This window comes from Lagopus leucura, unplaced genomic scaffold, assembly GCF_019238085.1.
Source record: "Lagopus leucura isolate 7727_CA_CO unplaced genomic scaffold, USGS_WTPT01 Super-Scaffold_100048, whole genome shotgun sequence".
Lineage (NCBI taxonomy): Eukaryota > Metazoa > Chordata > Aves > Galliformes > Phasianidae > Lagopus > Lagopus leucura.
The window spans coordinates 2,731,276-2,759,114 of NW_024962294.1; the positions used below are offsets into that span (position 1 = coordinate 2,731,276).

Here is a 27,839-nt window from a genome sequence, read left to right on the forward strand (position 1 = left end):
ATGTTAAACCTTTGGGGGCTTTTTGCCTCTTCCACCTTCCTGCTGTCCCATATCCTCGGTGGTTAACTTGCCCGCTTGTTGATGTCTGCTTTAATTGCAATTAGCTGACTAATTGCAAATTGCTGTGCTGTTGGCTGGTTTCCTGCCCCCCAAATCAGGTGGTGGAAGCCTTCACCCTGATGGTCAAGACAGCTTTGTGCAGAGCAGCCCTGATGCAGTGATGGTTCTTGGTGCCCCACTGAACCAACAGCAGAAGGAGCTGAGGATACGGACCCACAGCGCTGCAGCCTGAGATTAGCAGACCTTTCCAAACTAAAAATATTGGAGAGCTGGCGTCCAGCCATAATTTCTAAACTATCCTTCATCAGGGTAAACATTTGCTCTCACTGCTTTTCCTTTCCAAGTTTTCTTCTTTTTTTTTTTTTTTTTTTTTTTTTTTTTTTTTTTTTTTTTTTTTTTTTTTGTTACCGGGTTCCCAGTCTTCTTAGCTTGGATGTTTGTTGTGTGCTCAGTAACGCTGAGTTTTGCTTCTCCAAACTCTGTTAGTCACCCTTGGGTTCTGCTGGAATGCGTGCTTGTCTGTCTCATTGCTTTTGATACCTGAATTCCTCCATGGAAGCTGAAGGGTTGCTTTTTTTTAACCAATATTTTGATGGGGAAGTCTTAACAGAGCAATGTGCATTAACCACCCCCATGGCTGATCATGTTTGCAGGTTGTTGTGCTCGGTCAGACGTGGACTTTTTTGTTCTGAGCCATGTTTCTCTTTGGGCAGCCAAACCTGTTTGTTCTCTGGATGCTGGAGTTGTCCTGCAGGCAGCCCCTGCCCTCGTGGGATCTGAGCATCCATGGGAAGGTTTCGAGGTGTCTCCTGGCTGTAAATTGAAGACAGCTGCCCTGAAAAGGGATGTGCTGCCCTTCTCTCATCAGCGCCATGCAGCCCTTTGAGCCCAGCACCCCTCCTAGCTGCCCTGTGCCCTGCAGCTGTGACTGAGTGCATTTCCACACTGTCTGCATATGCTGGTGGGCAGCTCAGCCTGCCTCTGCCCTCCTGGCACAGCCCTGCCCCGGGAGGAGCTCTGTGATGCCCAGCTCTGCAGCAAGGTAAGTCCTGGAACCTTCACTTGTCATCTCTCTGCTGGAAGTGCACTGTTTTCCCATAGGGGAAGGTGTGACCTGCAGTCTGTGCTGTGTCGGTGAGTTGTTGGGAGTTTCCCTTTGAGCTGCTCCTTCCTTGTTATGCCGGTGTTAACATTTGCAAAGGAGCAAACGTGGCTGATGTGCGTTGAGCCAGCAGTGGGGAAAAGGAGCATCCTACTGACCTGAGCTCTGCACAGCACAGTTCCTGCACGCTGTGTGTGAGTCCTGCTCCTCTGCCTCCCTTACAGGGTTTGTGCTCTGAGCAGGCGTCCTGTCTGATGTAGTGTGCAGCCTTTGCAATGCCAGGTTGGCTCCCTCCCATGTAGGTGGCTTTAACCTCTCGTGCAGCAGGTGCCAGGGCTGTTTGCTCCAAATTGAGCCATGAGCATCAGTGCCACTGGGCTGGGTTCTGCTGCTGTTTGTGGTGGGATGAGGCAAAGCAGGGCAGCAGCGGATCGGTGGTGTAAGGTGTGAGTGATGTGAGCTGCTCACTTCTGGCATTGATTGCATTGAATAGACTCTAACTCGTGTTGGAGTTGCCTGTATTGCTTATTTGAGAGCACCAGCTCTTCCCACTCATGCCCATAGAGCTGGGTGGATTCAAGCCCCTCAACCCAAAGCAGCTCTCTGCTCTGCATTCCTGCACTCCTTCCTCATTTGGCCACTGGTCCTTCCCCGCATGTTTGCTGGCTCTGTTGTTTATTGGCTTTGCATGTCACTTCCCCTAATATTTTTTCACATCCTTGCTGCCATGTGCATCGTTAGCTTACTAATTTCCCCCCAGTTCTTTCTTCTCTGCACATAGTTGACCCTCCAGACACTGCTCATGTAAGCAAGATATTTTTTCCTGTTTGGAGATGCACACGTTTGCTGCTGGAGCATTTCCAACCATTGGGCATTGTGCTGAGGACTTCTGCACAGAGGGTTTCAATGCACCACCAGGAGCTCCCCATCCCCTGCAGACCTGAGCAGCTCCTGTTCAGGCTGTGTGTCTCCAAACCCAATTTCATGCCACTGCTGGGCTCAGACCGATGTTTTTTGGTGCTGTGCCCTTTTGCAGCATCACTGATTACAGAGGTTACCCCATGTGCAAAGTGCCAGCTGTTCCTGCAGCCCCGAGCAGCATTTCCACCTCTCCATGGGCACACAGGGATGTGCTCTGCCTTGTGTTATCTCTGACAGGAGCACAGGAAGCTGTGCTGTGTTTCTGTGTTACCAAGCAGGACCACACAACTATTCAATGAGTCTCCCTGGATGGTTTTCACACTGCCTCAGACTCCTCTCTCTTAGGGGTGGGATTGAAAAAGACCAGAGGAGAGGCTCTGATGTAAACCCCCTCTTCGAAGCACATCTCTGCTCACATCTCTGCTGCTGCCCGCTGGCTGGGGAGGGCCTTGCTCTCTGTTTTCAATGCAGAATGCCCCAAGCATCTTCATTTAAGAGGCAGCACAAAATTAGAAGCTTCTTTTCGTTTTGTTTTGTTTTGTTTTTTTTCCTTTCTCCCTCCATGAAACAGATTTATTTTTCCTTTGGCTTGCACTGTGCACCACGTGCAGAAAGAATGCACCTAAAGAGAGGCTGGAGCTCAGCAGCAGAGGAGGGGATCTTGGGGGGAACCAGAGGTTCCTGCCTCCCCTTGCACTGGAGGGGCAGCTCTGCTCCTGTTTGGAGCAACAGACTGCAGCCTCAGGTGATGATGGGTGCCAATGGGTGCCCAAGGATGTGGCACTCAACTCCTCCTTTATATAACATGGCCATTGTTGGAGCTTTCTGCACCATTCTTGGGGCTCCACGGTGATCTGGGTGATGGGAAAAGGACTGATGACGCCTTCAGTTACAGAGCACGTTGGCTTTGGGTCAGAGCTCTGTTCTATGCTGTCAGTTTTAGTGCGAGACGTGTTTTATATCCAGGCAGTTCCTCTTATAAAATGTGCATGAGGACTTTATGTAAGCAGGGCAGGGAGCAAGCTCTGTGTTTTAATCTTGCACAATTATCTCCACTCCAGAGCAGCCCAAGCTTTCCTCTTGCCCTGAAGCCAGTGCTTGTTCACATCTAGTTACAGACAGTGACACAAAGCACCCAGAGTGATGCGCCCAGCGTGATGCTTCTGCATCCAGAACACGTGGAAAATCTTCATGAGGTTGGAGCTTCTGGTGATGGAGCTGTTTTCTTTGAGGTGAGGGAGAAATTAGAGAGCTTTTGGTTGCACAGAAGGTGATAAAAGCAGCCCTGGTTGTATGCACAGAGTTGTAGTGGTTACCAGGAGGAGTGTAATGTACCAGTGTGCTAAAAAATCTACCAAATAAGAACTGAATCTCCGGCAGGCTGGAGGCTCTCAGTGCAGCAGGAGCCACTCCTCAGCATTTTCTCTCATCCAGAGGCTGTGGTTCCCAATGCCCATGGGTGCAGCTGGAGCTGGGTGTGTGCGACCCTCACCTCCCATCAGCTCTGCATCCATGGGTGGGCCTGTGGGATCTCTGCTGAAGCAACCAGAGGAGCTGGGGGGGGGGGGGCGTGGTGGCATCTGTAGGGCCGGCAGAATATTGGGGTGGGGGTAAATTAGCAGTGGGGGGGGTGGGGGGGATGCTTGGGGTGCCTTGGGACCCAGCAGAGCTCCGCCAGGGTAGTAGCATCTGCATTCCTTTAAGCAGCCACGTCTGGTTAAGATCATCTGCTGCTTCCGCCCCAGAGAGATTTAGAATAGGATACCTCCCCTTCAAAGAGGTGGCATTGTTTAGCAGTAAAATTGATGAATTGCTGGAAGGGATAAAGAAAACAAAGCCTCGTTGATCCTGTGGGGTGAGCGCTGTAGAGGCACAGAAGCGGCATCTTCACTCCTGCTGCCTCCCAGCAGCATCCTCCCAAGGCACAGCCAAATCCCTTTGGTCCATAAGGGCTCCTGCCCCATCTCATGGGGCTCCTGTCCAGTTTCAAGAGGTGGCGATAGACAACATCCCACAAAGGGCTTTGGGGGACTTAAGAGCCTGATGTTCTGAGCCTTTCTTGGGGGAGAGTGCTCTGTGGGGATGGTGAGTGCCATTCGAATGGATGCAGGCATAGAGCTGTCTGCTGCATGGAGCACCAGCTGCTGATAAGGATAAGAGCTGTGTCCTGAGCCTGCTCCCACCAAAAGCCATTGCTTTCTGCTTCCATACCCAACCCCCACACCCAAATGGGGGCTCAGGTTCACCAGGACTCGTGGAATCACTGCTTGAGCCCTGGGCAGAATGTTAATTATTTCCATGCCTATTAGAGCTGCACGTGTAATTGCTCTGATGCCCATTAGCAAGTTTCTCTCCTGCGTGGCCCCCCCTCCCCTAATTGTAACAATTCCCCTGATTGTTATCCAGGCCCTGCTGCTCCAAGCGCTGATCCAAGTTTTCTGCTTAATGTGGTGTTGAACCTCTTTGCTCATCAGATTGTCCGCTCCTTCTGGACCACTCAGGGATGGTAGGAAACCCATTTTGCAGCAGTTCATGCCAGAAGAGCTTGCACTGCTGCCATGGAAGAAACCCAGTCTTCTTGAGCCTATTGATTTATTTCTTCAACAGAAAATCATCCTAGACTTCATATCACTTCTGTAAGGCGAACAGCTCAGAGCTGGAGATCCCTCTTGTTATTGGAGCATTTCTTCCCAGGAGTCACTGCTCTCATTGCATGGATTCCCCACCTCCCCTTTGGATCTGCATCTCTCCTCCCCATTTCTTGACTTTTTACCCTCTTTTCAGTCCCCCATCATTGCTTCCATCTTCTCATGGTTGAGATCTCCTGAATGGAGGACGTGGAGAAGCATTGCTCTGGATGTGCTCCATCAGCAGGGACGATGCTGCTCTTCCTTCACTACAGCTTCCAGAGATGCTTCTACCACCCAGGTTGACTCCTTGACACCTTTCAGCTAATGATCACACTCGAGTGTGCCTGCAAATATGATCAGTGGTAAATGCACACGTAGAGTCATGGTGGGGAGGAGAAGAGGTGCTGCTCAGCAGCTCTTGCAAAGCATCGGCGTTCTTCAGACTATCAGGCCTTGGGGAATGGCAGCACATGCAATATTCAGTGGGACATGGGAATCAACACGGGCAGAACCATAAATATCTCTGGGAGAAGTCACCGATGGCGATGGCAAAGCTGAAAATGATCAGTGTGGAGAGCTGCCCCTGGGAGCTGTGGTTGGAGAGCCGTGCTTAATTCCCTCCAGCCCTCAGTTTACCATGGGGGGGAAGGGCCCCAGTGTGTGCTCACACCATGAGGGGCTCTGGGGAAGGTTCCCAAGCCCCAAACTGCTGCTGAGGGCTGAGGAGGGGATGGGGGAGCTGTGCTCGTGGCTGTGCTGCAGCAGAGCAGCCCGGTGCGTGCCTAATCTCATTACAGTATTTTCCATCACACCACAACGCCGACATAATTATTACAGGATTTTCCATTAGCCAGGCCCTAACTGAAAACTTACTCGAGAGGAAACAATGTCAGGTTGCACACGTGGAAGTTGTCCCTTTTTTTTTTTTTCCAGGACCCCCCCCCAAGTTTAGGCTCATTTCCAACAGCCTGCTCAGCTCTGTGCTGCTGCCCCTCCTCTGCTCAGCCTTCAGGTGACCACAAAACATCTCCATTCCCCAAACCAGCATCTCCAGAGGGATTGGTGACGGTGCCTCTCACGGCTGTCATCGCCTTTATGCGGGCTGTCACCATCCTGGGACTCTTGGAGCAGTGCTTTGGCTCTCGTACCTGGCTGAGCTGTGGCTGCCAGCTCTGTTCATCTGAGCTGTGTGAGGTGGCAGGCAGATTGCATTACTCTCTAAGCGTGTGCAGCTCTTCCAAAATCCATCTCTCTGCTCAGTGTGGTGCTCCCTGCAAGCTGGCAGTGCTGGTGTCCCACAGCAGCCCAGGGACCTCCATCAGGCGCTGCCCGTGCAGCTCCTGTGTTGCTTTTCTGGATAAAAATGGCTCAAGTTGAGGCTTGATAGGAAGGAAAAGCATTGATTGCAGCTTCTGGTTTTGTGCTTTGACTGTTGTCCCTGGTTTCATCTAGGAAATGGTGTATTGAAGGTACGTGCCTGTTGCTGATAGATATTTCTGCTGAGGTTGCAGTACAGACTCTCATCACATCTGTGGCAGGGAAGTGCAATTAAGAGTTCTTCATTCAGCCCATAAGAATTCCATACGTGCATTTATCAGCCAGGGCAGCTCTGTTTGAGAGTGGCATTGTGAGGATGCAGGGCTGACCAGCAAGGTGGCTCAGTGGTGAGATATCTGCGTTCTGCAGCAAGAAGGAACATCCAGAAACAGCGACAGGGAAAGAGGGAAGAGGGGTTTTGCATCCTGGGATGGGGGAGGACCCGGCCCTGCTCACAGCCCCCAGCAGAGATTCCCTCAGCAGCATGAGGCACCAAAGAAGCCTCCAGCCCTGCTCTTCCCATGTCCTGCCTCGGCTGCTCTCCCTCTGCTTGCATCATGGAAACAAATCTCTCCTCCGCCCGTTCTCTGGCACAGCCCCATGCAGCCGCTCGCTGGCTCCGCTCCTCCCCTGCCCTCTTCCTTCTCTTGATGCTGCATCCCTGCAAGGAGAGCAGTGATGGAGCTTCCACCTCTTCCTCCTTCCTTCCCTGTCATCCGCCAGCGAGAACCGATTAAAGCAGCCGAAGCTCAGCCCTTCCCTGCTTCCCGTTTAATTTCAGCCCCCTGGCAAGAAAGGACATGATAAAATGTGAGATTAAAATCCCTAATACCAAGGATTTGGGATTACTGAGGCTGGGCTGGATGCTTTGAGGGAGAGACGTCTCAGTTATAGGGTGGTTTCTGCTGGCTGCTCCTTCCCATGCCTCCTCTTCTTGCTCTGCTCCTGAGAGCTGTATGGTTGATGGATGTGCCGTGGAAAGGATGGGCTCCCACATTCCTGCCCCAGAGTGCACAGGGATGAGGTTTCTGAGTTTGTAGGTAGCAGCATCAAACGATCCCTACCTCAACCCAAGAATAAATCACCCTGAAATCCCACTGCTCCATATTCGGTCCCGGAGGATTTCAGGCTCTGATGGCTGTGAAGTTGCTGCTGATTTATTAATGGCCACTTCCCACACATTAGCTCCAACAGCTCCATCCTCGTGCAGCAGCACGCCCCGCTCCCTGCCCACCATCTGCTGCCAAGGTCAGGCACGGGGAGATGCCGGAGCCCAACTGTTTCCTGGAAATAGGTTTCTAGATTTCCATCCCCACAACTGGCCCTTTGGAACAGCAGAAGGACATCAGGAGCTGTTTGTGTCTTTTTCATGCGCTTTTGCCCAATTCCTGCCCAACCCTGGGGCCACAAATCCCTGCCTGTGCCCTGGAATGTTGTGTAGGGACATCGGAGAGATGCTGAGATGTGGCCGATGGGTCGAGGAGGGGATGAAGGCAGGGTCAGCACTGAGACACAGCTCAGCATCCTCTGACCTCACTGCGACAACAACTGCAGAGCACAGAAGGAGGCGGCGGTGCAGCTTTGGGGTCCCCTGCAGCGCTGGGCAGCTCTCTGCATCCTCCCTGCTGTGCTGCACCCATCCCAGCTGCCAACACACCAGAGCCGAGGCCGACCCTGCGGCGTCTGAGGGAGGAGGAGACGAATGGAAATGACAATTGTCTTCCCACAACGGCTGCGTGGAGCTGGAGCAGTTATGGCTCGTTTCTAAATGAAGCGGCAATCTCCGAATATTGCCTTTCTGTGAAATATTCCATCCCAGCTTCAGCTGAAGCACTTTGCTTTGGCTTTTATTTTCCTTACCTCGACATTAGCAAGCGCTAATGCTTGGTAATTTAGAACATAACCTAAATGCCAAACCAAAACGTTCTGATGAGTTTGCTGAGAAGTTGGGCGCTTCTCCGAAACCTCCGTCTGCCCCCATGTGCACTTTGGGAGGGAGAGGGGCTGGGGATGATTTTCTCTGCGTTGTTCCCTCCTATACTGGGAGCTGTGCCTGCATCCCATGTGAGCCAGCAGCCAAAGCGATGCACAGCCCCAGCACTGGGACAGCAGGCGTGTAAATGCAACCACTGTGTTCTCCCTCATAAATAATTCCAGCACAGCACCTGGCTGTGCTCTTGCGAACCTTTAGCTGCGTAAAGCTCAGCAGAACCACGCTGTGCCTGAAGTTGTTTGGGTGTTTGGGAGGAAGGAAACCATTCCCAGAGCTGTGCACGGGATGGAGTGCTGCAATGGGCAGCATTGCTTTACATGGCAGTGGAGCAGGGAGCCCATAAATCAGCACTGTGTGGTACCACTGGGGGTGAGAACACAGGGCAGCGTGGGGCAGCGTTGGCAAAACAGTGTTGTAAATCACAGGGAGCTGAGGCCTGGAGTTAAAGCTTGGGAATGCATTGAATTGGCTCTGATTGTTTTGTAAATTTGGTGGACTTTTTTAACCTTCAAAGATACACCAATTTTCTTATATGTGAAACGATGGCATTTCCAGGGCTCAGATCTTCGGACTTTTCCAAGTTCTTGCTGAAAAATTGGAGGTAATTTGTTTTCCAGAGACACAAAGATAACGAGACTGTATTTGCAGAGCACAGGGTAGGGGTTTGTGTGCCTGTTTGCATTTGCAGCCATCAGAATGGCTGTAACCCCCATATAAATGGAGCCACCTCTGTAGCTGATGGTGCAGTTCTTATCCCCATGCACTCGGAATCCAGCACTGTGTTTGCAGGTGTGTACCACAGAATACATCTGGAAGGGCTTTGGGAAGGCCCAGGTTCCTTCCTCTGCCTTGGAGTTGCTCCCAGTGCCTTCCCCAGGTCTCCCCACGGTCACAGAATCCCACCCTGGTAGCAGATAGGAGTCTGGATTCTCCCCCAGGCTTCCAGCCATGGAATTCCCTGCCTCCCCCCAAAATGTGGCATGCAGATCCACAGGCAGGGCTGCAGCAGTGAGTACTGCCCATCACCAGCCATGTTCTGCTTTTCGCAGCCAACCAGCAGGGAGTGCATCTCTCTGTGCCTCAGTTTCCCCTTTGCTCAGTGTGTCCACATTGTGCTCAGTGCGTCCTCGTGGCTCCAAGCCTGGCCTTGGCCATGGTATGGGTGCTGCTGTGCTGTGCAGAGGTGCTGTCCCCATCCCATCCCATCCCATCCCATCCCATCCCATCCCATCCCATCCATTGAGGCAGGGAGCAATGAACAGCCCCAGTTCCTCTCTCCCCTCTTTGCTCTCAGGGAGGGCTCTGCAGCCTCAGTGCTTGGTGCCAGATCCCTCTCCAACAGCTGTATGTTCTCCAGCATGAGTCATCCCACCCTGAGCTCTCAGCCTCTCCATAACAACATTCCTTCTCTCTGATCTAAGATCCTGGCTGTGATCAGTCTCTGTCTCCTTCTCCTTCCTCTGGCCATTCGGTTCCTGTGCCCAACCGAGGCAGCACAGAGCCAGGATGCTGTGCCAGGACCACCAGCCCCCAGCACCTGAAAAAAGGCTGCAGTTCCCTTCCCCATTCTCCTGTATCAAGAGCGAGGTGCCCGATTACCATGAGATCTAGGTTTTATTTCCCCTCTCAGACAGTAACATTGGCTTACTTTTCTTATTGTCTTTGTGCTGTTCCTCCCCGTTTCTGTAGCAGTGCTCCAAGCTCTGGTCCTGCTCATCTCCCACTCCACAGTGAACTCCTCCCTGAGATCCTTCTTCTCTATTCCTGGTGCCCCTTTGCCCTCTCTGCATTACTTTTTCCTCTTCTCTCCACTCCTACGGGTGTTGTCTCACTTTCAGTGAGAAGGAGGAGGTGTTGGGACAAGGGAAACACCTCGCAATGTCCTCTGTGCCAGCTTCCCCCATCCTCGGTCATGTTCATGGTGTCAGTGACACTTGGGGTGTCAGGAGGTGATCTGGATTTGGAATATTGCAATGGAGCAGGCTCCAGTGCTCCAGTTGGGAGGGATGGAGCTCAGTGCCTTTCTGTCAGCTCGTGCTCCTGGAGCTGAGCTCTCATCGCTTCCAGCTCCAGTTCCTTGGCTGGCTCCACCTGGCAGCTGAGGATGGAAGTCAAATTTTGCTCAAAAGCATTAATTTCTCCTGGATCAAGGAGAGCCCGGATATTTTCCTGTGATAGGAAAGGGAGAACAGGCTGTAATCCTCCCTGGGATGCTGCAGTAGTGGGGTGCAGGATGAGCTCCCCAGCTCAGTGGGACACCTGTGAACTTGCAGCTGCAGCCGCATCCCAGCCCTCCCTGCTCCAGTTTCTCCGGTGCTGCTTCACCTGAGCATCACAGCAGGGCTGGGAAGGACATCAGCAGCCCTGCAGCACAGCCCAGGCTGCGGGTTCCCTTTCTTTGTCGCTGGGTCCCTGGGTGATGTTCCTCTGCAGAAGATGGGTGCATGTCCTGAACTCTAAAACCTTTTGCTGGGCAATGCAACAAAACCACGTGGATGCAGTTTGCATTGTTCACAGGCTGTGGGATACTGCTGGTGGCACACTGTGGAGCCGTGTTTTGTGGACTAAGCAGGGATCTCGTTTGATGCTCTTAGTTTTATCCCAACCATGGTGAAGAAGGGGAGTGCGAGTTGGGTACGTTTGCATTAAACCCTGACAAATGCAAATGGCACCGGAGCAGAAGGGAGCTGAATCTCTGTGGCACTGGTTGTGTGCGGTGTTGCTGTGCGTGAGTGACGTCGGGTGCGTGGCTTCAAGCAGTGCCTGCAGGGGGGTGGCTGGAAAGTGAACTTCGAGCGGTGCTTTTATTCCAACAGATGCGCTCCGCAACTGCGTGGTTGGAAGGGAGAAAGCAAAGCGTGAAGCACAGGGTCCAGCTGCTGTAGACCCAATGCCCGGCGCAGGCAGACCCGACAGGGCCGGGACGTTGTGCATCTGATGGGATGCGAGCAGGACGAGGGGCTCCTTCCCGGGGACTCGCTCTTCTTTGGCTCCCATCCTGCGGACCTGGGGTCCGCGCTGCTGGACGGGGGTCGCGAAATCCCCTCTGTGCCGCAACGGCGCTGCGCGAAGCGGCCGCAACTTTTCGTTCCCCTCCGGCTGGGTCGGGGCACGGCTTCTTCTCGCTCTTCCCTCCGCCCTCCTCCTCCTCCTCCTCCTCCCTGGCGATGCTCCGGGCCCCGCGCTCCGCCTCCCCGCGGGGCCGCGGGCGGAGGGCGGGGAGGGGAACCGGCGCCGGGCGGGACGCGCTGCCGCCCCGAGCCGAGCCGAGCCGAGCCGGAGCGAAGGGAGGCGCGCCGCTCCGCAGCCCCTCCATGGCCCCGACCTCCAGAGCTCGGCGGCCCGGGGGAAGCGGCCCCGGCGGGAGGCGACCGCCGGTGAGTGCGGGGATCGGAGCGGGACGGGAGCGGAGCGGATCCGGAGATGGGAGGGAGAGCGGGGTCGGGGCAGCGCTGTGAGCTCGGACTTAGGGACGAACATCAGCCCCGGGCTCGCGCTGTACCGCTGTGCGCACACGCGGGGCTCCCACGGACACGCGTTTGCACGCACTCGTGTGCGTGTGTGCACGAAGGTCGGAGCCGGGAGCTTGGAGCGAAAGCAGATGCACGGCACACACGCGCAGATCCACATGCACTCATCTACATGCACCTATTCACGTGCACGCCGCTCACGCTTGCACATCCACGCGTGTGCACACATCCACAGGCACACAGCCGTGCACAGCCGGGATCCAAGACCAGGGAAGGATCGGTGCTGGTGTAGCCAAACTGCAGTACTTTTTGCAGCCTCTCCTCGCTGAGGGTCGACCCGAGGAGTGGTCGCAGAGCAAATACACAGGAATTGATTTAGGCACTCCGGAGAGGAGCCACGGGTGGAAATGAACCGTGGATCTCCTGGTGGTGAGGATCAGGAGGGCCTTTCTGCAGCAGCAGCGCAGTGTGGACCCACACCTCTGCTCCCAAGTAGGTTTGAGTTCCTGCTCATGAGCAGAAGCTTTGCATTCGTGGCCGCAGGGCAGAGCAAAGTAAAGCAGGGCACAGAGCGGAGAAGATGTGAGCATTCAGATGCTGGAGGGAAGAGCGATCCCAGCTGGGAATACATTGGGAACGCCGACTGCCAGCGCTGCTCTGCATGTCAGGGATCCCTGGGATGTGCCCTGCCGGACCCCTCACAGCGTGCCTGAGAGCACTGAGCTCCTGGCAGCCCCCGCATCCCTCCCCGCCTCCACTTTGGCAGGGATTGTTGGAGGAACAAAAGGAAAGGAGCCAAATTCTGAGTTTGAATTTGAATTTGTCCGTGTGAGACGCAGAGCTGGGGGATTCCCTTCCTCTTCTCTGGGCTGATGTGCGAGGCGCCTGGCTGCCGTCCCTTCTCCTGCACCCTGCTACCCTGCACTGCTTCACACAGGCAGGAATTCTCCCAGGAAACCCCTGAGCTCCCCACGCCTCCTCCCCCTCCAAGGTAGCAAAAAGCTGACATTAGAAATCCGTTCCCCGTTTTAAATTTAGACGCCTGCGTGATCTCGAATTTGGATTTACTAATTATTCGCATCTGGTTCCTATCAAAAAGTTGAGCAATGCAGATGTCCTGATTTCAGCATCGGCTCGGAGGGGTCGCACGGAATTCGCCCTTCGTTGCCTCGTTACACAACGGGTCTGAGTCCCTTCCCAGGCCTGCCCTGAGCACGGTGCCCATCCACCCCACAGCATCGCCTCGCTCCGGTTGGCTGCCGCTCATTTCCCCGCTGTGGAGATCAGTCTAATTAGCAGAGTAAATCTGGGTAAGGCGAGCTCTGGTAATTAGTGATCCGTGGGATGTTTCCACGCACTTTCTTCGCCTTAAGGGTAAGGAGGGATGGAGCAGATGGCCCCGTTTTGGGAGCAGGGAGGGAAGTCGAGGTGAAGGGGTTGGGATGGGTAAGAGGACAGAGCTGTGTGTCCGCTCACTGCCGTCCCATGTTCTGTTTCCAAGTGTCATTGGTGACCACAGTGCCTGCAGGGACATTGGGAACCGATGAACTGTCACCTCTGGGCCATGGGCAGAGGGGGAATGGCCACGTCTGGGGGCTGTGAGTCCTGACAGCACATCAGGAGGTCGCCTAAAGGTGGGACCCCAGCCCAGGGCTGGAGCTGGGACCTTCACTCCAAGCTGTGATTATCACAGAAAGCTTCCACAGGGAAGCTTAATTAATGATGATTGATTAATAGGTGGCCCCAGCAACAGCTGGAGATGGGGAGCTGGATTTTGTCACCGTGCTGGGGATGTGTGGGCAGGGTGTAGAGATTTACTCACAGGAGGGAGACTTCGTGCTGGTGGGATGGTGAGTGGGGCTGGGGGCTGAGGAGGGATTTCTGCTGCTCAGAGAGCCCCAGAAAGATGCAGGGCTGCTTTTGATCTTTTTGCTGCTGTCTGGACACCTGTGTAGCTAAGGAGAGAGATTTGGAGGAAGAAGAACAGGGAAGTGGGAGGGATGTGGCTGTGGGGTGTAGCCAGGCTGGGAGCGAGTTCATCAAACCAGGACTGCTGGAATAAAAAAAGACAGTTGGCAATTGGGAGCAGAAGAGCTGGGGTGCTTTGCTGGAGAGCAGCTCTGCCTCGAGACAGCTGGAGGTGAGGAACCAGCAGAGGCTGGGGCCCTGCAATGCTCTGGGACCTGCAGGTGCTGCTCAGGCACAGCAGCCACGACGAGGGCTGTCAATGGGAGCTGGGAGGGAGGTGAGGATGGGAGGAGGGCAGATCCCAGTGCTGGGGTCGAGGTTATGCTGATGTGCGTTGTTTTTAACCATCGTTTCTCAGAGCAGATTGCTCTCTCCTCACTTCCACTGCTGGGTGGGAAGCCTCTGGGCTGTGCTGTGCATCCCTGCACCCATGGGTCTGCGCCGCCCTGCTGCCCCTTTCTGCACAGAGGGCCTTTGAGGGGAGCTCAGCCTCATCAGGCATTGGGACCACAGGAGCTGAGAAGTGATCTGAGCTGTTTTCATTGCGGCACGTGGCCAGCAGTGCGGTGCAGGCTCTGGGAGGATGGCCCTGCTGTGCCCACAGAGGATGCTCAGGGTCCCGGGGAGGCTCAGAGCGGTGGCAAACTCTCCCTGCAGTCGTTGGGGTGTGTTGGAGATCTCATCCATCCCAGCAGCCTTTAAATGGGCTTTTCTGGGTGATGGGGTGATGGGTTTCAACATCGGCTCCTGCAAATCAGGAAAGCAGCATTAAAGTTGCAGAAGTCAGGAGCTGGAAGTGCCACAGTGTTTCTAAAAAAGAAATGGGAAAATGATGCATTTTCAGTTTGTTAGTGATTTCCTGAGCTTCTGCTCCCACCTGGGCCCCTTCCATCCCTCTTCACGCCCATAGGGAACACCTGGGCTGTGCCTGCCAGCCTCCAGGAAGGACCACAGAGAAAGGACAGATGCGATGCTTGGCAGATCCTGATGTCTCCCACCTGCAAAAGGCAGCAGCATCTCTCCTCCCCATGAAGGCACAGGTTGTACCTTCCCCATCTGCTGAGGGTCCGTGGTGCATTCCCAGGAGCTGGGGGTGATGCTGATTGTATGCACACTGCCATCCCCTTTTGCACACCCCTTGTCCAGAGGGAGGTTTGAGGACTAAATATGACTTTTGATAGACTGTGGAATGCTGCAAATTCACACGGACAGCGTCGTTTCAAGGCAGAGCATCCCGGGGCTCCCAGGTCCTCCAGGGGCCGTCCCTTATTGTCTGTGCATCGGATGCACTGCAGTTGGGTGCCCAATTTTCAAAGCATCTCCACGCAAAGGAGGGAGCAGAGGATCGGGGTGGGAGGACGGCGAAGCGCCTTCGCGGTGAGGTGGATTAGAAAAAGATTTGCGTTTATTTTCACGACAGCCTCGTTGCTGGGATTGGAAGCTTAACTTCGAACCTGGCAGCGCTCCGCGACGATGCTAAAGGCATTTACATTTCTATACCTCTCCCCGAGGAAACCGGAGCCCTCAGCACCAGGCAGGTTTGGCCAAGGGGGGTGGATGAGGTGGCAGGGAGTGGAGCTGCCCCACATCCCCAGGCTGTGCTCCCCCCGGCGGTGCCACCACGACCCCCATTGCTGCACCCAAACTTTGCCTGGCTCAGCTGCCTCCGCTGCATTGACACGACTGCGGGCGCGTCGGTGTCTGCCAGCTCCTGAATTTGATGGCAAGGCTGAATTTTTATGTTCCCCCTCCACATATTCCCCCCCTCCCCCCTTTGAGCTTATATAACCTTGGGGATTCTATTAATAAAAGTAATGGTTTTGAACTCTGGGAACAACCATCTCCAGCGATGCTGCAACTTCTGGATGCGGGCAGCTGTTGGGTGGCACAGAGATAAAGGGCAGTGACTCCGGGGGGGGGAGGCAGAGGGATAAACGGGGGCTTCCAACGAGGAGCCTGCCTCCAGGGATTGGGCAGCACCCGGAGCAGGCCGTGCTTGTGCCTCGTTGTGTGCCAGGCGTCCGCCAGCCCGTGCTTTGGCTGACAGCCATTTCCGATGGGAAATCGTGGGAAGAGCATCCTGGCCCCACGGTGGTACCTTAAAGGGATGCAAGGGGAGGGGAGGGGGGGGTGGTAAGGGAGATAGTGAAGGAATTTGGTATAAAGGGCTCAGTGCCAAAATTTGGAGCTGTTTCTCGGCCATGGCAGGAGCTGGGCAGGGACCTGCAGCTTTTGCCTGGCTCTGGGTTTAGGGTTTTTTTTGCTGTCGTTTGATCCCTAAGATGCCTGCAAAGTGTTTGAAGGGTTTAATGTAACATTTGAGAGGTCGAATTTAGGGCCGTAAGCAACAAAACTCAGGAGGGAACCTAAACAAGAGCGCTCAGAGCTGCAAGAAGCACGGCTCACTTTTCCTTTTGGGTGACCGTTGCATTTTGTCTCCTCCATATCAGTGTCTGTTTTGCTTTCTGCCTCGTGACGTGGGATTACCAGCTGGTTCCAAAGAAACACTGAGATCTCACTCAGCTGTCAGCTGTAGGTTGGCTTTGGTTTTTGTTGTTTTGTTTTGTTTGGGGCTTTTTTTTCCCCCCCTTTAAATCTCTCCCATTGAAATGGTCACAGCTTGACAGGCCTCATGCTGGGAACGCACTGTCATCCTGAAACTCATATCTTTAATTCCTTCCTCGGGATGCTAATCGCACCTTAAGATGATTAAGGTTGGAAAAAGCCCTCGTGTTTTGTTTTTCTCCTCCCGTTGGTGATGCTGTTTGCTGGCTCTTGCCACTTCATTCATCTCAAGGAGTAAATGAGACTGCCCACCTCCCCCCCCTGCCCTGTGCCACTGTGTTCCCAATCAGTTTTACTTTTGGCTTCTCATCACGGTGCTGTCGGGCTGCTTTGTGTGATGCACAGCTTCCCTCTGCTGCTGTGTCACCTTTGGAGCGCATTTGGAGTTCTGACAGCTTGTTGAAAGCCATTCTACAGCCTCCCGTCTCCGTGCCTCAGTTTCCCCATGAATAAAGAGCCCCTTGCTCTCCGTGCCACCAGGCAGAGCTGCCTGCTGCCACCCGGTTGCAGGAGACACGGGTGGCTCATTTTCTCTCATCTGTGTGCTGGTGCCCCATGGGACGCAGCAGGATCGTGGCTGCCCTGCACAGCTTGAGCTTTGTAGGGCTTTGGTGGCTCTGAAGGAGCCCTCAGCTTTTCTACCACCACCAAGATCCTGAGCAGGGAGGGAGAAAGAAGCAGAGGAAAGCGGGCAGTGAGATAGGAGATCAAAACTGCTGGACTCTGGCTTGGCACAGCCTGTGGGCTGAGCGTCCCTGCGGTCCCCATCCTCCCGGTGTCCCCATGCTCCCAATGTCCCTTTTCTTCTCATGTTCCCAACACCCCTGTTGTCTCTGGTCCCCAGGTTCTCAGCATCCCCATGCTGCCAGTGTCCTTTTCGTCCCAACGTCCTTATGATCCTTGTGTTCTCACCATCCCCATGCTCCCAATGTGGTCCCACTGTCCTCGCATCCCCTCCATCCCACACACCCGGACCCCCAGATCACCACGTGAAGCTCGTAACACCTTTCTCCCTGCAGGAAGAGCAGCCAAGGCATCGACGATGACTGCCGAGAGCACCGAACCCAATGGCCCCATGCGGGAGCCGACGGTGGGGGGCACAAAGCCGTCAGCCCCCCCTGCCCCACCGCGGCGCCGAGGCCGAAGGCTGCGACGGAAGTCACTGCCGGAGGTGGCGGTGAAGGGACAGCTTCGCATGCGCTCACCATCGGGAGCCTTCGTCATGGTGGGCATCTCGGTGGTCTTGGTAGGCATGACCATTGCCGTGGTGGGCTACTGGCCCCACCGGGGGCATGGAGGTGCTGGGGCTGGAGCGAGGAACGCCAGCACAGCGGGGGACATGAGGAGGGAGGTGGTTGCTGGGCGTCCCGCGCCCCACAATGAGAAGCTGAAGCTGATCGGCCCTGTCATCATGGGCATCGGGCTCTTCATCTTCATCTGTGCCAACACCATGCTCTACGAGAACAGGGACATGGAGACCCGCATGCTGATGCAGAAAGGCCTCTACTGCATGGCCACGGATCTCCCCAAGGAGACCAGCCCCAAGGATGAGGACACCCGGCTGGTACCCAAAGCCAGCCCTGAGTGCTTGGAGGGCTGCTATGAAGTGGACCTGTCCTTGGGCAGCAAGTGGGCTGATGGCTTTGGCCCCAACAGGCTGCAGACCACAGCTGAGCTCATGCAGTGCCCGGGTGCATCGCCGGCAGCCTCCCTCCTCAGCCTCCACTCGGAGGCAAACCTTGGGCTCTCCGCCACCGTCGGGGCCTTGGCGTTGCCCATCATCAAGCTCAACAACCGCTTGCTGGATGCAGCCTCACGGGCAGCCAATGGGATGACAGAGGGAGCCCAGCTCCCCGCCGAAGGCCTGGCGCCCTCCTGTGCCCTGCTGTCCCCCAGCGGCGGCAGCATCGCAGCTCAGGGCCTGGAGAACCACGGCGGCCACGTTGTCATCAACGTGGAGGATGGTGGCCCCACGGTGCATGCGAGCCCCGACGCTCAGCCCCACAACCCGGGGCACTCCAAGTCCCTGGACCTGGGCCGGCCAGGGGTGCTGCTGGTGGCTCCCATCAAGGACCGTAAAAACCGGAGTTGGCCCCGGCTCGATCACGTCAACGCGGTGGCTTATGCCAAACTGGAGAACTGGGGAGAATCCTTGGACCGGCTACTGGAGACCAGAGGGACACCACACCATGCTGAGCCCCGGCCCAGCTCCTGGGTGGTGGGCATGGAGGGGGGCTCGCGGGTCTGACGGCCCCGGGGTTCAGGGTTTGAAGCAGACTCCTGATGCTGAGAGATCCCCGAGCCTGGGGAGGGCTCCCAGGTTGGGACTTTTGCTCCTCCTCGCCTGCCTCCTCTTCCTCACCACCTTCCCTGGGATGCTCTCAGTCTTACAAAGCCCTTCTGCTGGCAGCCTTCCTGGAGGAGCCCTCACTTGTAGACCCGCGGTGGACCATGGCATGGGGTCGGGGTGAGCAAAGCACAGATGGGTCCCTTTGCCCAACCAAAGGGAAATTTGCTTGAGCAGAGCCTGACAGGGCCATTAAATGTTACCTTGATGCCACGCAGTGCTCCCTTGTCTCATACTCAGGGTGGGAGTGGGGCATCTCCACCACTCTGGGCTCTGGGCAGTGTGGGAAAGCGTGTGAGGAAGGTGGACAGGGGGAGCTTTTCCTGCACAAACAGCACCACTTCACTGGAGCCGATCACCAGCCCCACCAAACCTCTGCTTTCCCTGAAATTGCCTCAAACCTGGGTACAGACCCATCTCATCCCTCGTACCTTCAGCCTCTGTGCTCAGAGGACTCAGTTTCCCATAGGGAATGCCAAGGGAGGAAGCGTGGATGCTGCTGTCCTGAAAGCAGAGGTGTTCATTGCGCTGGTCCTGTGGGGTTTGTGCCATATGGGGTCCAACTGCCTGCAATGGGGCTCAGCTCCTTCACAGCCCCTCTGTGCAGGTATGGCAGCAGGAATGCTGTGTGCCCTGCTGCTGTGTGTGTGCAGAGAGGTGGTGAGCTCAGGGGGATGCAAAAGGAGCTCAGAGAGCTGCAGATGTTGGTGCTGCTGCCCGCTTCACGCTGCCTGGGCAGCTGCAAAGTTCAAGCAACAAAATGGAAAAGTTCCTGGAGTGTAATTGTTTCCGAAGCTGGTTTGGGGGTGGAGATGATAGTTTTGTTTGGATGCAAGCAACAGGAGGATGCAGTGGGGGAGAGGAAAGGGCTGGCTCTGGTTTTATGGTGCTGCTGGCTGCTCTTGTGTTACTTGGTGCTGTTTGGCTGCAGGATGGGAGCTGCTGAGTGGCATCACGTTGTTTCCATGAGGACAAACCAGAGAAGGTTGTTTTGCAGCACTGCGGTCCATGCCTGACCCTGCTGCTGCTCCGGTGCTCAGCAGGGCCCTCCCTCCCCAAATTCTTTCCAGCAGCAGCAGCTGGACGTCCCCAAACCTCCCAGCTCCTCTGCAGGCTGCAGTGGATCCTCACTCAGAGCTGCTGCTCTTGCCAGCGACCCGGGAGGCACAGCAGCATGGCTTTGCTGCACGGGCTGGATCCCTGCCTCTCCTATCCCAAGAGCAAAGTTGTGGTGTGGGGCTGAGTGTCAGCTGCTGAAATATGTCTTTGCTGCGTGAAATGGTTTTGTTTTCTCTTTTGTTCCCATCCCCACGAAACAAGCACAGAGTTTTGGACCTTGGAAGCTGCAGGACAATGTCTTTTTTCAGCCCGAACCATTCTGCAGAACATTTTGATTTGGCAGCCATGTGCTCTGGCACAAACACACCACACTGTCACTGCCAAAGCCCCTTCTGTCCTCGAGCAGAGCTGTGCTGGTGCTGGGGACAGAGGGAGGGCAGGAGCTGCCATGGCTCACCACCAGCTTGCATCTCCACCCTGATTAGCAGTGGTGGCACACGGCACCAGGGCTGGGAATAGGCAGGTGAACGCCTACGAGGCTCAAAGCACTGATTTTAGAGCAGTCAGGGCTTCTTTTTCTTTCCCTCTTGGGAAATTTGGCATTGTATGTTTCTTTTCAGTGTCTGCTTCATGCTCTTTTGCCTCCACTTTGCTACAAAGCAGCCCAGCAAGCAGACGGGCTGCGGTTGGCTTCCTGCTTAACCTCCAGGTGATGCAGCGCTCAGTGAGCACATAACCCAACCAGCCAGAAAGCCACCAAAGGGCTCCCGGGGCAGGAATGCACCCGGAGGCTATTTGAGATCAAAAGTAACTTCTCCTTTGTGTGCACCCATACATCCCCCAGCTCTGCTGCTGCCCTGGGACACAGCGTTGGAAGTAGCACGGCTGCGGCGGTGCTTCCATCCCACCACAAAGTTCAAGCAGCCCAAAAGCACCTCAGTGCCGTGCAGCTGTAATGCAATGCCTTAAGCTGGGGCAAAAAATGAAAAATAAAAATACATATATATATAATAACAAGGTATGGAAAAGAGATGGAGGGAATCTGCTATTTTGCAGAGGGTTTCCAGCTGCTCAGCCCTGGGCTCATTTGCAGCATTTCCCACCCTGCACTGAGCAAACTCATAGCTGTGATGCTGCCTGCAGTCGTGTCTGTTTCTCTCCCACCCCCCGAAGATTTAAAGTCTATGCAAAGGAAAGCACTCTGCTGGTGCTGGGGCACTGGAGCTGCAGCACCCTTAGGTGCTGATGCTACAGTGCATGGAGCCCACAGATCTCAGTGGGGCTGATGCAGTAGGGGGGAGTCTCCAGCCCCATCCCCATCACTGGGATGCAGGGGTTGGGGTGCAGGGCTGCCCCAGTGCCCCTCGTGCCTCCTGGGCAGGGAGAGGGGCTGTGGGTGCTGGGTGTCACAAGTGACAGCACTGACCCTGCCCACAGCAGCTACGTTCTGGCTCCCAGAATGGCATCAACAGCCTAAAAATATCCCCATAGGATGCGGATGGGAACGTTCTGCTCCAAGTGGGATCAGGAAAAGGGTGGGAATGGGGGAGCAGTGGCTTTGGCTCCTCTAAATGGATGGGAGCTGTGAGACACAGCCTGGGTGTGGGGCCTTCAGGAGGTGTGCTTTGGGATCGCTGGTTTTCCTTTGGGTTTGGGGGATTTCCTTTTTATTGGAATTCCTTTACATTTCCATGGTGTTTCTTTGCCTGTTCTTATTTCCCTTGCAGGCAGGCTCTGCATGGGGGGAAACTGAGGCAGGGGTTAAAAGGATGCAGGGCCAACTCCTCACCTCACCAGCTGAACGTCGTGCCAAGTTTTGCTCTTTCTGCCCCAAACTCGTGTTTCTGACCCTTCTCCATTTCCCTCTATGGCACAGGGCTGCTCCTGCAGGGACAGGGTTCTGCCTGGGCCGTGCACTGGGGACCTCAGCAGCCCTCCCCAACCCCAGGGCAGGGTTATTTAAGGAGCGTTTGGGGCTCGCTGGCGCACACAGTGATCCTAATGGGGTTGGACAAACCTCAGAGCCCGGGGCAGCGCTGGCTCAGCGACCCGATGCGCTTTGCAGCTTCATCTTTGCGCTGGGTCGGTCGCACCGCGCTGAGGACCGATGGAAGCAGCAGCTCCAGCAGCGGCCGTTTCCCAACTGTTTGTGGCTGATTTCTATGGCCCTCTTTTAAGTTCTGCCCGCAGCGGGTTGCAACTGAAAGCACAGAGCGGTTCGGGAGCCAATTGGCCCCCAGCCCCCCTGCAGCACCGCCAAGCGCGCCGTGTCAGCACTCCTGTTGGCATTCCTGCTGCTCTTAAGGACGCTGTGGATGGGATGGATGCTTCCCCTGCCAAACAAAAGCAGCTAAAAGCGGTGTCAGACAACATCTCTGCTCTGTTTGGTCACAGCCATTCCTGTTTGGCAGCGGTCGCTCTGCAGAAGCGCTCACCTGTTCATGGGATGCTGTGGGGGAAGCTGGGCGCTCAGGCTCTGCTGCGGGGATCCCATCCCAACCCGGGGCTGCAGAGGGCATGGAGGGAACTGCAGGAAACGGTGCTGGGAGAGAGCTGGCAAGGAAACGGCTTGGGAGGCAGGGATGTGGTTTTGTTTGAAAATTTATTGAAAAATGCAATACAAGAAGCAATACCAACACTTAGGTCTGTCTAAAGGCTACGGCAACTTTCCCTTTGATTTACTATGAAAGTCCAAAATAACAGCTCCCATCACTAGTCAATCTATAAAGATCTGCCAATAAGTCTCTATTTTTATAAAGAAGGGTGTAAACAGCTAGCCTAGACAATTCACCATTGCCTTAAAGACTTTACAAAGCTCCTTCATATCTCAACTAACTTTTTTTGTGTGTTTTTTTACAAGTTTAATCTCTAAGGTCAGGGCACCACCACCTCTTCAGGCAATTGTACAATTAGGAAATCGGCAAACCACAGTTCTTTAAACCAGAAATCAGACAGTCCGTGGGTAACACCCCAGAAATGGCTGTTCGCTGACTGGAGCCAGGTTTAATGGATGAGCACGGGTCACGAGCTCCGCTCCTTCTATAAAAACATTCATTCATATATAAATAGCTTCCATATAATGTCTATTATACAATCAAGACAGTCTCTGGGTGAATTTGTGGAGTGGGAAGAGCTGGGAACATTCATAAAAATAGACCTTAGTTGCTTTGTCCCTGACACAGCGAGCTTTAACAACCTGGTGCAGGAAGGGGTGCAGGATGCACACCGGGGCTGCCAGCTGGAGCAGTGCTGCACAGAGCAATGCACACAGCAATGCACAGAGCAGTGCACAGAGCAGTGCACAGAGCAGTGCACAGAGCAGTGCACAGAGCAATGCACACAGCAATGCACACAGCAGTGCTGCACAGAGCAATGCACAAAACAATGCACACAGCAGTGCTGCACAGAGCAATGCACACAGCAGTGCTGCACAGAGCAGTGCTGCCTGCTGCTGCCTTCAACCCCACAGGCAGGAGCTGCCTGGTGCCCAGCAGCACTTTGCTGCCCAAAGCCACCCCAGCAAGAGCTCTCACCATGGGGAGGAACTCTGTCTTGTCTGAAGCGCTCGAGGAAAGAGAGAGGTGAAAAGAGGGGAAGCGTGAGGATGAACAGCTTGAAAAGAACCACCTAAAATGCAGGAAAAAAATAGAAAAAAAAAAAATAGGAACAAAAAAATAGCTATCTATTCTGTGACCTCTTAGCATTGGCATTTGCAGCTGTGCTCGTGCACACTCGTGCAGCCTCTTGGGTAACGCCTCTCACGACTGCAGGTCGCCCAGCTTTGCATGGTGCTCCCCTCAACTCTTGTGAGTGCTGAGTGCCTCTAAGTGCTCAATTCGCCACTGTAAAGCTCTGAAATTCTCTTAATGTGCACCCAGCTCCTGGCTGACAAGGCGGGAGCAAAGAACTCAGCTCCTGGAAAAGGGACAGGGAGCAGAGATGCTGCGTTATGGAAGGGCTGTGCTGCAGGGGGCTGCTCAGGTGGATGTAGGAAGGTGTGAGCTAATGGGCAGCACAGGATGCTCCAGGAGGGCAGGGAGCCCTGGAGCAGCCGGAGGGGAGGCTGCAGCTCAGCCATCCATGAGGCTCACAGCAACATCCAGCAGCCCCAGTGTTCTCAGCGTGGGCTCTGATCAATACTGACAGCTTAACGACACCTGAATGGGAGAAGTGACACGGAGTCACAATGCAGTCTGAGGGCTGTTTGCTGTCCCTGCAGCCTCAGCTAACTCCAGTGACTTCAGAAACAAATCATTCAAGTTTAAAAGAGCAGAGAGCAGGGGGTTTTTATTGCCATTTTCCTCCTTCCTTGACTGGGGGGCGGCAGCAGAGCACTCCACGCCTTCAGCTACTTATGTGCCACACTACACTAAATAAAAAATAATAGAAAATTGCATCTTCCAAGTCTTACTGCTCACAAGCGTTAGGCAGAGTATACACAGCTTGATTTTTTCGTGTTTAAATGCTGGAAGGAGAAACCAGGGCATGGCGACAGCATCCCCATGGAGCTCAGCACTGGGAGCCAATGGAGGGACCAGCAGTGAGACCTGGATCACATCCACTGAGTGGGGATGGCCAAGGCTTTGGGAATGGCAGTGAGGGGGCTGAGGCTTCCACAAACAAACTTCACATTGTGTGCTTTTCTTTCTTTCTTTCTCTTTAAATATATATTTTGAAGATATTTTCTTATGTGGTCTGTAAGCTCGGCCCAAAGATGCAGATAAGAGCCCTGGTGTTTCGTTCCAGCAAGGCAGCCACGAAGGACAGATCCTTCCCCAGCATGCAGGAGGGGAGGCAGCACCCCCAGAGTGCTGCACTGCTTTCCACAATTGGCTTTATTGCAACCAGCAGTGTGACACCTCCCAAGGTTCCCTCTCCCAATGCAGCCTGTGGACCTGGGGAAGGACTGGCTATAGGATTTTAAGTTAAATGAAAGCAGGATGCAACACCTTGCCCTGATATGTGGGTAACGTGTTCAGCTTTAAATAGCACCAGGAGGGGGGAAAAAAAACAAAAACAACCCACAACAGGGGAAAAACCTCATTTAAAAATTCAGAACACCAACAAGTGAAAACCTATGACACAGAAAAAAAAATCAGTTCTGTGAATGCTGCATAAGACCATCTTAACAGCATCCAGAGTCCAAATGTACTAAATGCACACTTCTAAGGGCTTTTCAATTGAATGACATCTAGAAAACACAACCAGGCAGGGAGCACTCAGCAGGGATGCATGGAAGGAGGGGAAGTATCTGCCACAGTCCTCTCAAAGCTCTGGAATTCACAGTATAAGGTACTCGAAGCAACTTCCAGTATTCCTTAAGCTAGCCAACCACGAGGATGTGTGCCTGTGTTACACCACACCACCCTCCTGCGTTCAGACATTGGGGGTCCAACACCCAAAGGTGAGGAAAGTCCAAAGGATGAGGGCTGGGTGGGCATGGGGGGGCTGGGATGGTGATCTGAGATTCCCAACCTGAATGGTTCTTTGCAGCTCACGGTGAAGGTAGAAGCCCTGCTCTGTGCCTGGGTGTTTTGCAGGAGTCTCACACTGCCTACAGCTACAAACAGAGGTAATTAATTGGAAATGCTGCACAGACTCAAGTCTGACCTTTTCAAGTGGCTCAGAAGGACCCACTGCTTTCTGAAGGTGTGTACAAATCCTGCAGTCAGGATAAGCTCTGACGTGGCTGTACCTCCATGATGCCTAGCCAGGCTGAGGGAATGAGACTTTAAAACAACAACAACAGCAACAACAACAAAACTACCAAGAAAAACCCACCAAGCAACCCTAAGAGCCCTGCGGGTTGTGTCTGAGCCTGCATCTGAAGAAGCTGTGAGAGGGAATGCAAAACTGAAAACCTGTAAAAATATTTAGTACAGTTAGAAATATGGCATACTGTTTGTCACTATATATATATATATGTATATATATATATAAAAAACAACCAACAAACTATATCCAATAGGATCCAGTGCATTCTGGACAATCCCAAGTAAAATGCTGAAGCGTAAATCCTGCTAAGTGATATGAATGTTCAGTCTGTGAGGATAAAGTCGTGTAGCTCTGAGGTCTCTGTGCTCCAGGTAGTTGTTTTGTAGTTCTGCTCCGTTTTATTTCCTGGTATCATCTGGAAAGAACACTTCCTAGAAAGAGAAACAGGGTAAGCTATGAATATTGAATATCACCTGGTGCAGGGAACCTGCTTTGGCAGGGGGGTTGGACTCGATGATCTCTGGAGGTCCCTTCCAACCCCTACAATTCTGTGATTCTGTGATATTGACAGTCATCTGTTTGTAAGTCACAGAGAGATGAGACGAGCTGCTGGCAGTGCTGTGGGTGAGCCTGAGCTCTGCACTGCTGGGCACCTGTCCCAGCAATGCCCTGTGCCTGTCCCCAAAGCACCAATTCCAAGAGCCACCAAAGAAGGGATGCTTCAGGCAGGTCAGGAGCAGCAGGAGCCCACTGCCCAGCGATGACAGAGGCAGGGATCTGTGGAACCTGCAGTTCAGCATGCTCTCGAGGAGCTGGGGATGAGAGGTATGACAGAGCAGCCCCATCACCCATCTCGCTTCTTTTACACCTTTTTGGGGGGCTCACTTCCACTTCAGAATAAGTCTGTGTTTGTGACTGCTGCACCAGCCTTAAAAGATTCAACAGGAACAGTCTGAGCAGGACTGCTTGGTGAACAGCAGTAATTTTCCTTACATTCTGACCATGCTGAGCCGAACATCCCTTGCACTGACATCAGCTGCCTGCCCTGAAGAGGAACAGCTCTGTCCTTTATGGCACGTGGTCTCCCTACTTACTCAGCCCTGCTACTCCTCTGCAATCTCAGTCTCCTGGTGCACAACCACTTTGGTCACCGACATGTCCGGGTGCTGCTCCTTTGCTGCCTTTATAGCCTGAGCTAGGACCTGCAAGAGAGCACATCTCAGACAAGGGCCAGGGGGAGCTCGAGGTAACAAGAGCCTATTTCTAACTCTGGGCAGAAAGAAAGGAAAGCAAAGCCTTCTGCCTGCAGTTTGGAAGGAAGCGTGGTTTAAAGGCAAGGCAGGAATCAATGGTGCACCTTACACCAAGCAGAGAATTCTCATGTCCTGAAGGCTCCCGATCCCAACAGGAGCACAAGGTGCTGGAATCATTAGGCCTCCTTGGATCTGTTCACACTGCTTGGCCACGAGCCCCAGGCACAGCAAATGCACACGTCTCTGGGAGCTGGGCAGAGCACAGCTTTCAGTGGCACTGGGCTATTTGTTAAAGGCAAGATGGCTTTCTAAGAACACATCACATCTCCCAGCTGCCCCTGTTAGAAGACGGATAGGAGCAATTAAGCAAACTCTGTTTATTCTTCCAGCAAGCGTGACTAGCAAGTTGCAGACATTCTCAGACATCTGCTGTCAGAATTAACTAACTAGTTCTTGCTGTACAAGTGTTTTCCAGGCCCGTGATAGCTGCAACTAAAATTAAATTTAACGTATGATTCTCTGATGACAAAACCATCACTTCCAACACGAGCTGCAGGCCAGTGAGGCTGACTCATCAGAAAGGCTCTCATATAAAGCCTGTGAGATTTAATGCAGGCATCTCTTCTCCAGTGGTGCTGAGAGCTACGAAACAACTTCTGGCACTGCACTGCAGCAATCTCTCTTGTAAGGTTTGAGAAAATTAATGCAGATCATCCAGATACCACAGAAAACTTCTTTCATTTTCTTGCAGATTTTTCTTAAATCGCAATTTTCCAAAGCAATTCTATCAAAACCCTGCTGCCAATACCAGTTTCATAGCAGAATTAAGCTTTGCTGTCCCAGTTATGAAACTGCCTACTGTCAAAAAGGAATTTATTATTAAAATCAGCTTTAGAGCTTTATTTTTACCCAGAAAACAATCCGTAGGTTATTTTCTGTTTAAATTATCTTCAGAAAGACAGCATGGCTGCAGCCTGTGCCAATGCTGAGAAGCTCTTCTGAACTGCATCCAGACTCCTACCTGGTCATGGTCCACGTCTGCATCTCCTGTGATGACAATCCTCTTCTCAATCCGTGTCTCTGAAATGCCACCTTTCACAGTCTGCCACAAAGGGAAAACTGCTGTTAGCTGAGAAGCAAAAAGGCATTCGAGTGCACCGGGGCTGCCTGCCTAAAGATGGCATCCAAAAATAGGATTACCAAGTACTGCTGTCATACCAGCGTATCAAAATCAAAGAGGAAAACTGCCACTGCTCATAGACAAACACTGTCAAGCATCCAGTGATCTTTTCTTGTAACTGTGCCAATGAAGAGCTTTGACTCACAGTGCATTTCTCTCCTGTTGTCTCACAGGACAGCTACAGCCAACATCCTGACCCGACTCCATGGAATACATCATCTACAGTTTTAATACAGCACAGGCAGTTCTGGGACCCCCA

The 27,839-nt window shown here is 53.7% G+C and overlaps 2 protein-coding genes across 12 annotated transcripts in view; one reads left to right on the plus strand and one right to left on the minus strand.

Moving 5' to 3' along the window:
• Positions 1-482: 482 nt before the first annotated feature.
• Positions 483-18,586, plus strand: TMEM200B (transmembrane protein 200B). Of its 6 annotated transcripts, none has more exons than XM_042885195.1 (2): positions 483-1,102; positions 17,046-18,586. In XM_042885195.1, the coding sequence occupies exon 2, from the start codon at positions 17,069-17,071 to the stop codon at positions 18,272-18,274; it is 1,206 nt and encodes a 401-aa protein (XP_042741129.1). In that variant the 5' UTR covers positions 483-1,102; positions 17,046-17,068; the 3' UTR covers positions 18,275-18,586. The 6 variants fall into 6 exon arrangements, with proteins under 6 accessions (XP_042741129.1, XP_042741126.1, XP_042741130.1 ...); XM_042885192.1 differs by lacking the exon at positions 483-1,102 and adding an exon at positions 3,240-3,315 and having other exon boundaries at positions 14,372-18,586; XM_042885196.1 differs by lacking the exon at positions 483-1,102 and adding an exon at positions 11,316-11,400.
• A 4,273-nt stretch (positions 18,587-22,859) lies between these two features.
• The window catches only part of EPB41 (erythrocyte membrane protein band 4.1), a 73,982-nt gene continuing 69,002 nt past the window's right edge, over positions 22,860-27,839 (minus strand). For 5 of the 6 annotated variants that reach the window (XM_042885225.1, XM_042885224.1, XM_042885222.1 and 2 more), the window contains 3 exons: positions 27,422-27,502; positions 26,242-26,349; positions 22,860-25,578 (listed from right to left, as the gene is read on the minus strand). In XM_042885225.1, the coding sequence (XP_042741159.1) occupies positions 26,251-26,349; positions 27,422-27,502 (180 nt within the window). In that variant the 3' untranslated portion in view covers positions 22,860-25,578; positions 26,242-26,250. The remainder of the gene's footprint in view (positions 25,579-26,241; positions 26,350-27,421; positions 27,503-27,839) is intronic. The other variant, XM_042885219.1, reaches the window with a different exon arrangement.

Excerpts from the sequence above, each read along its gene's own strand:
- TMEM200B (XM_042885192.1), top strand. The coding sequence starts at position 16,886 with ATGCTGCCAGTGTCCTTTTCGTCCCAACGTCCTTATGATCCTTGTGTT.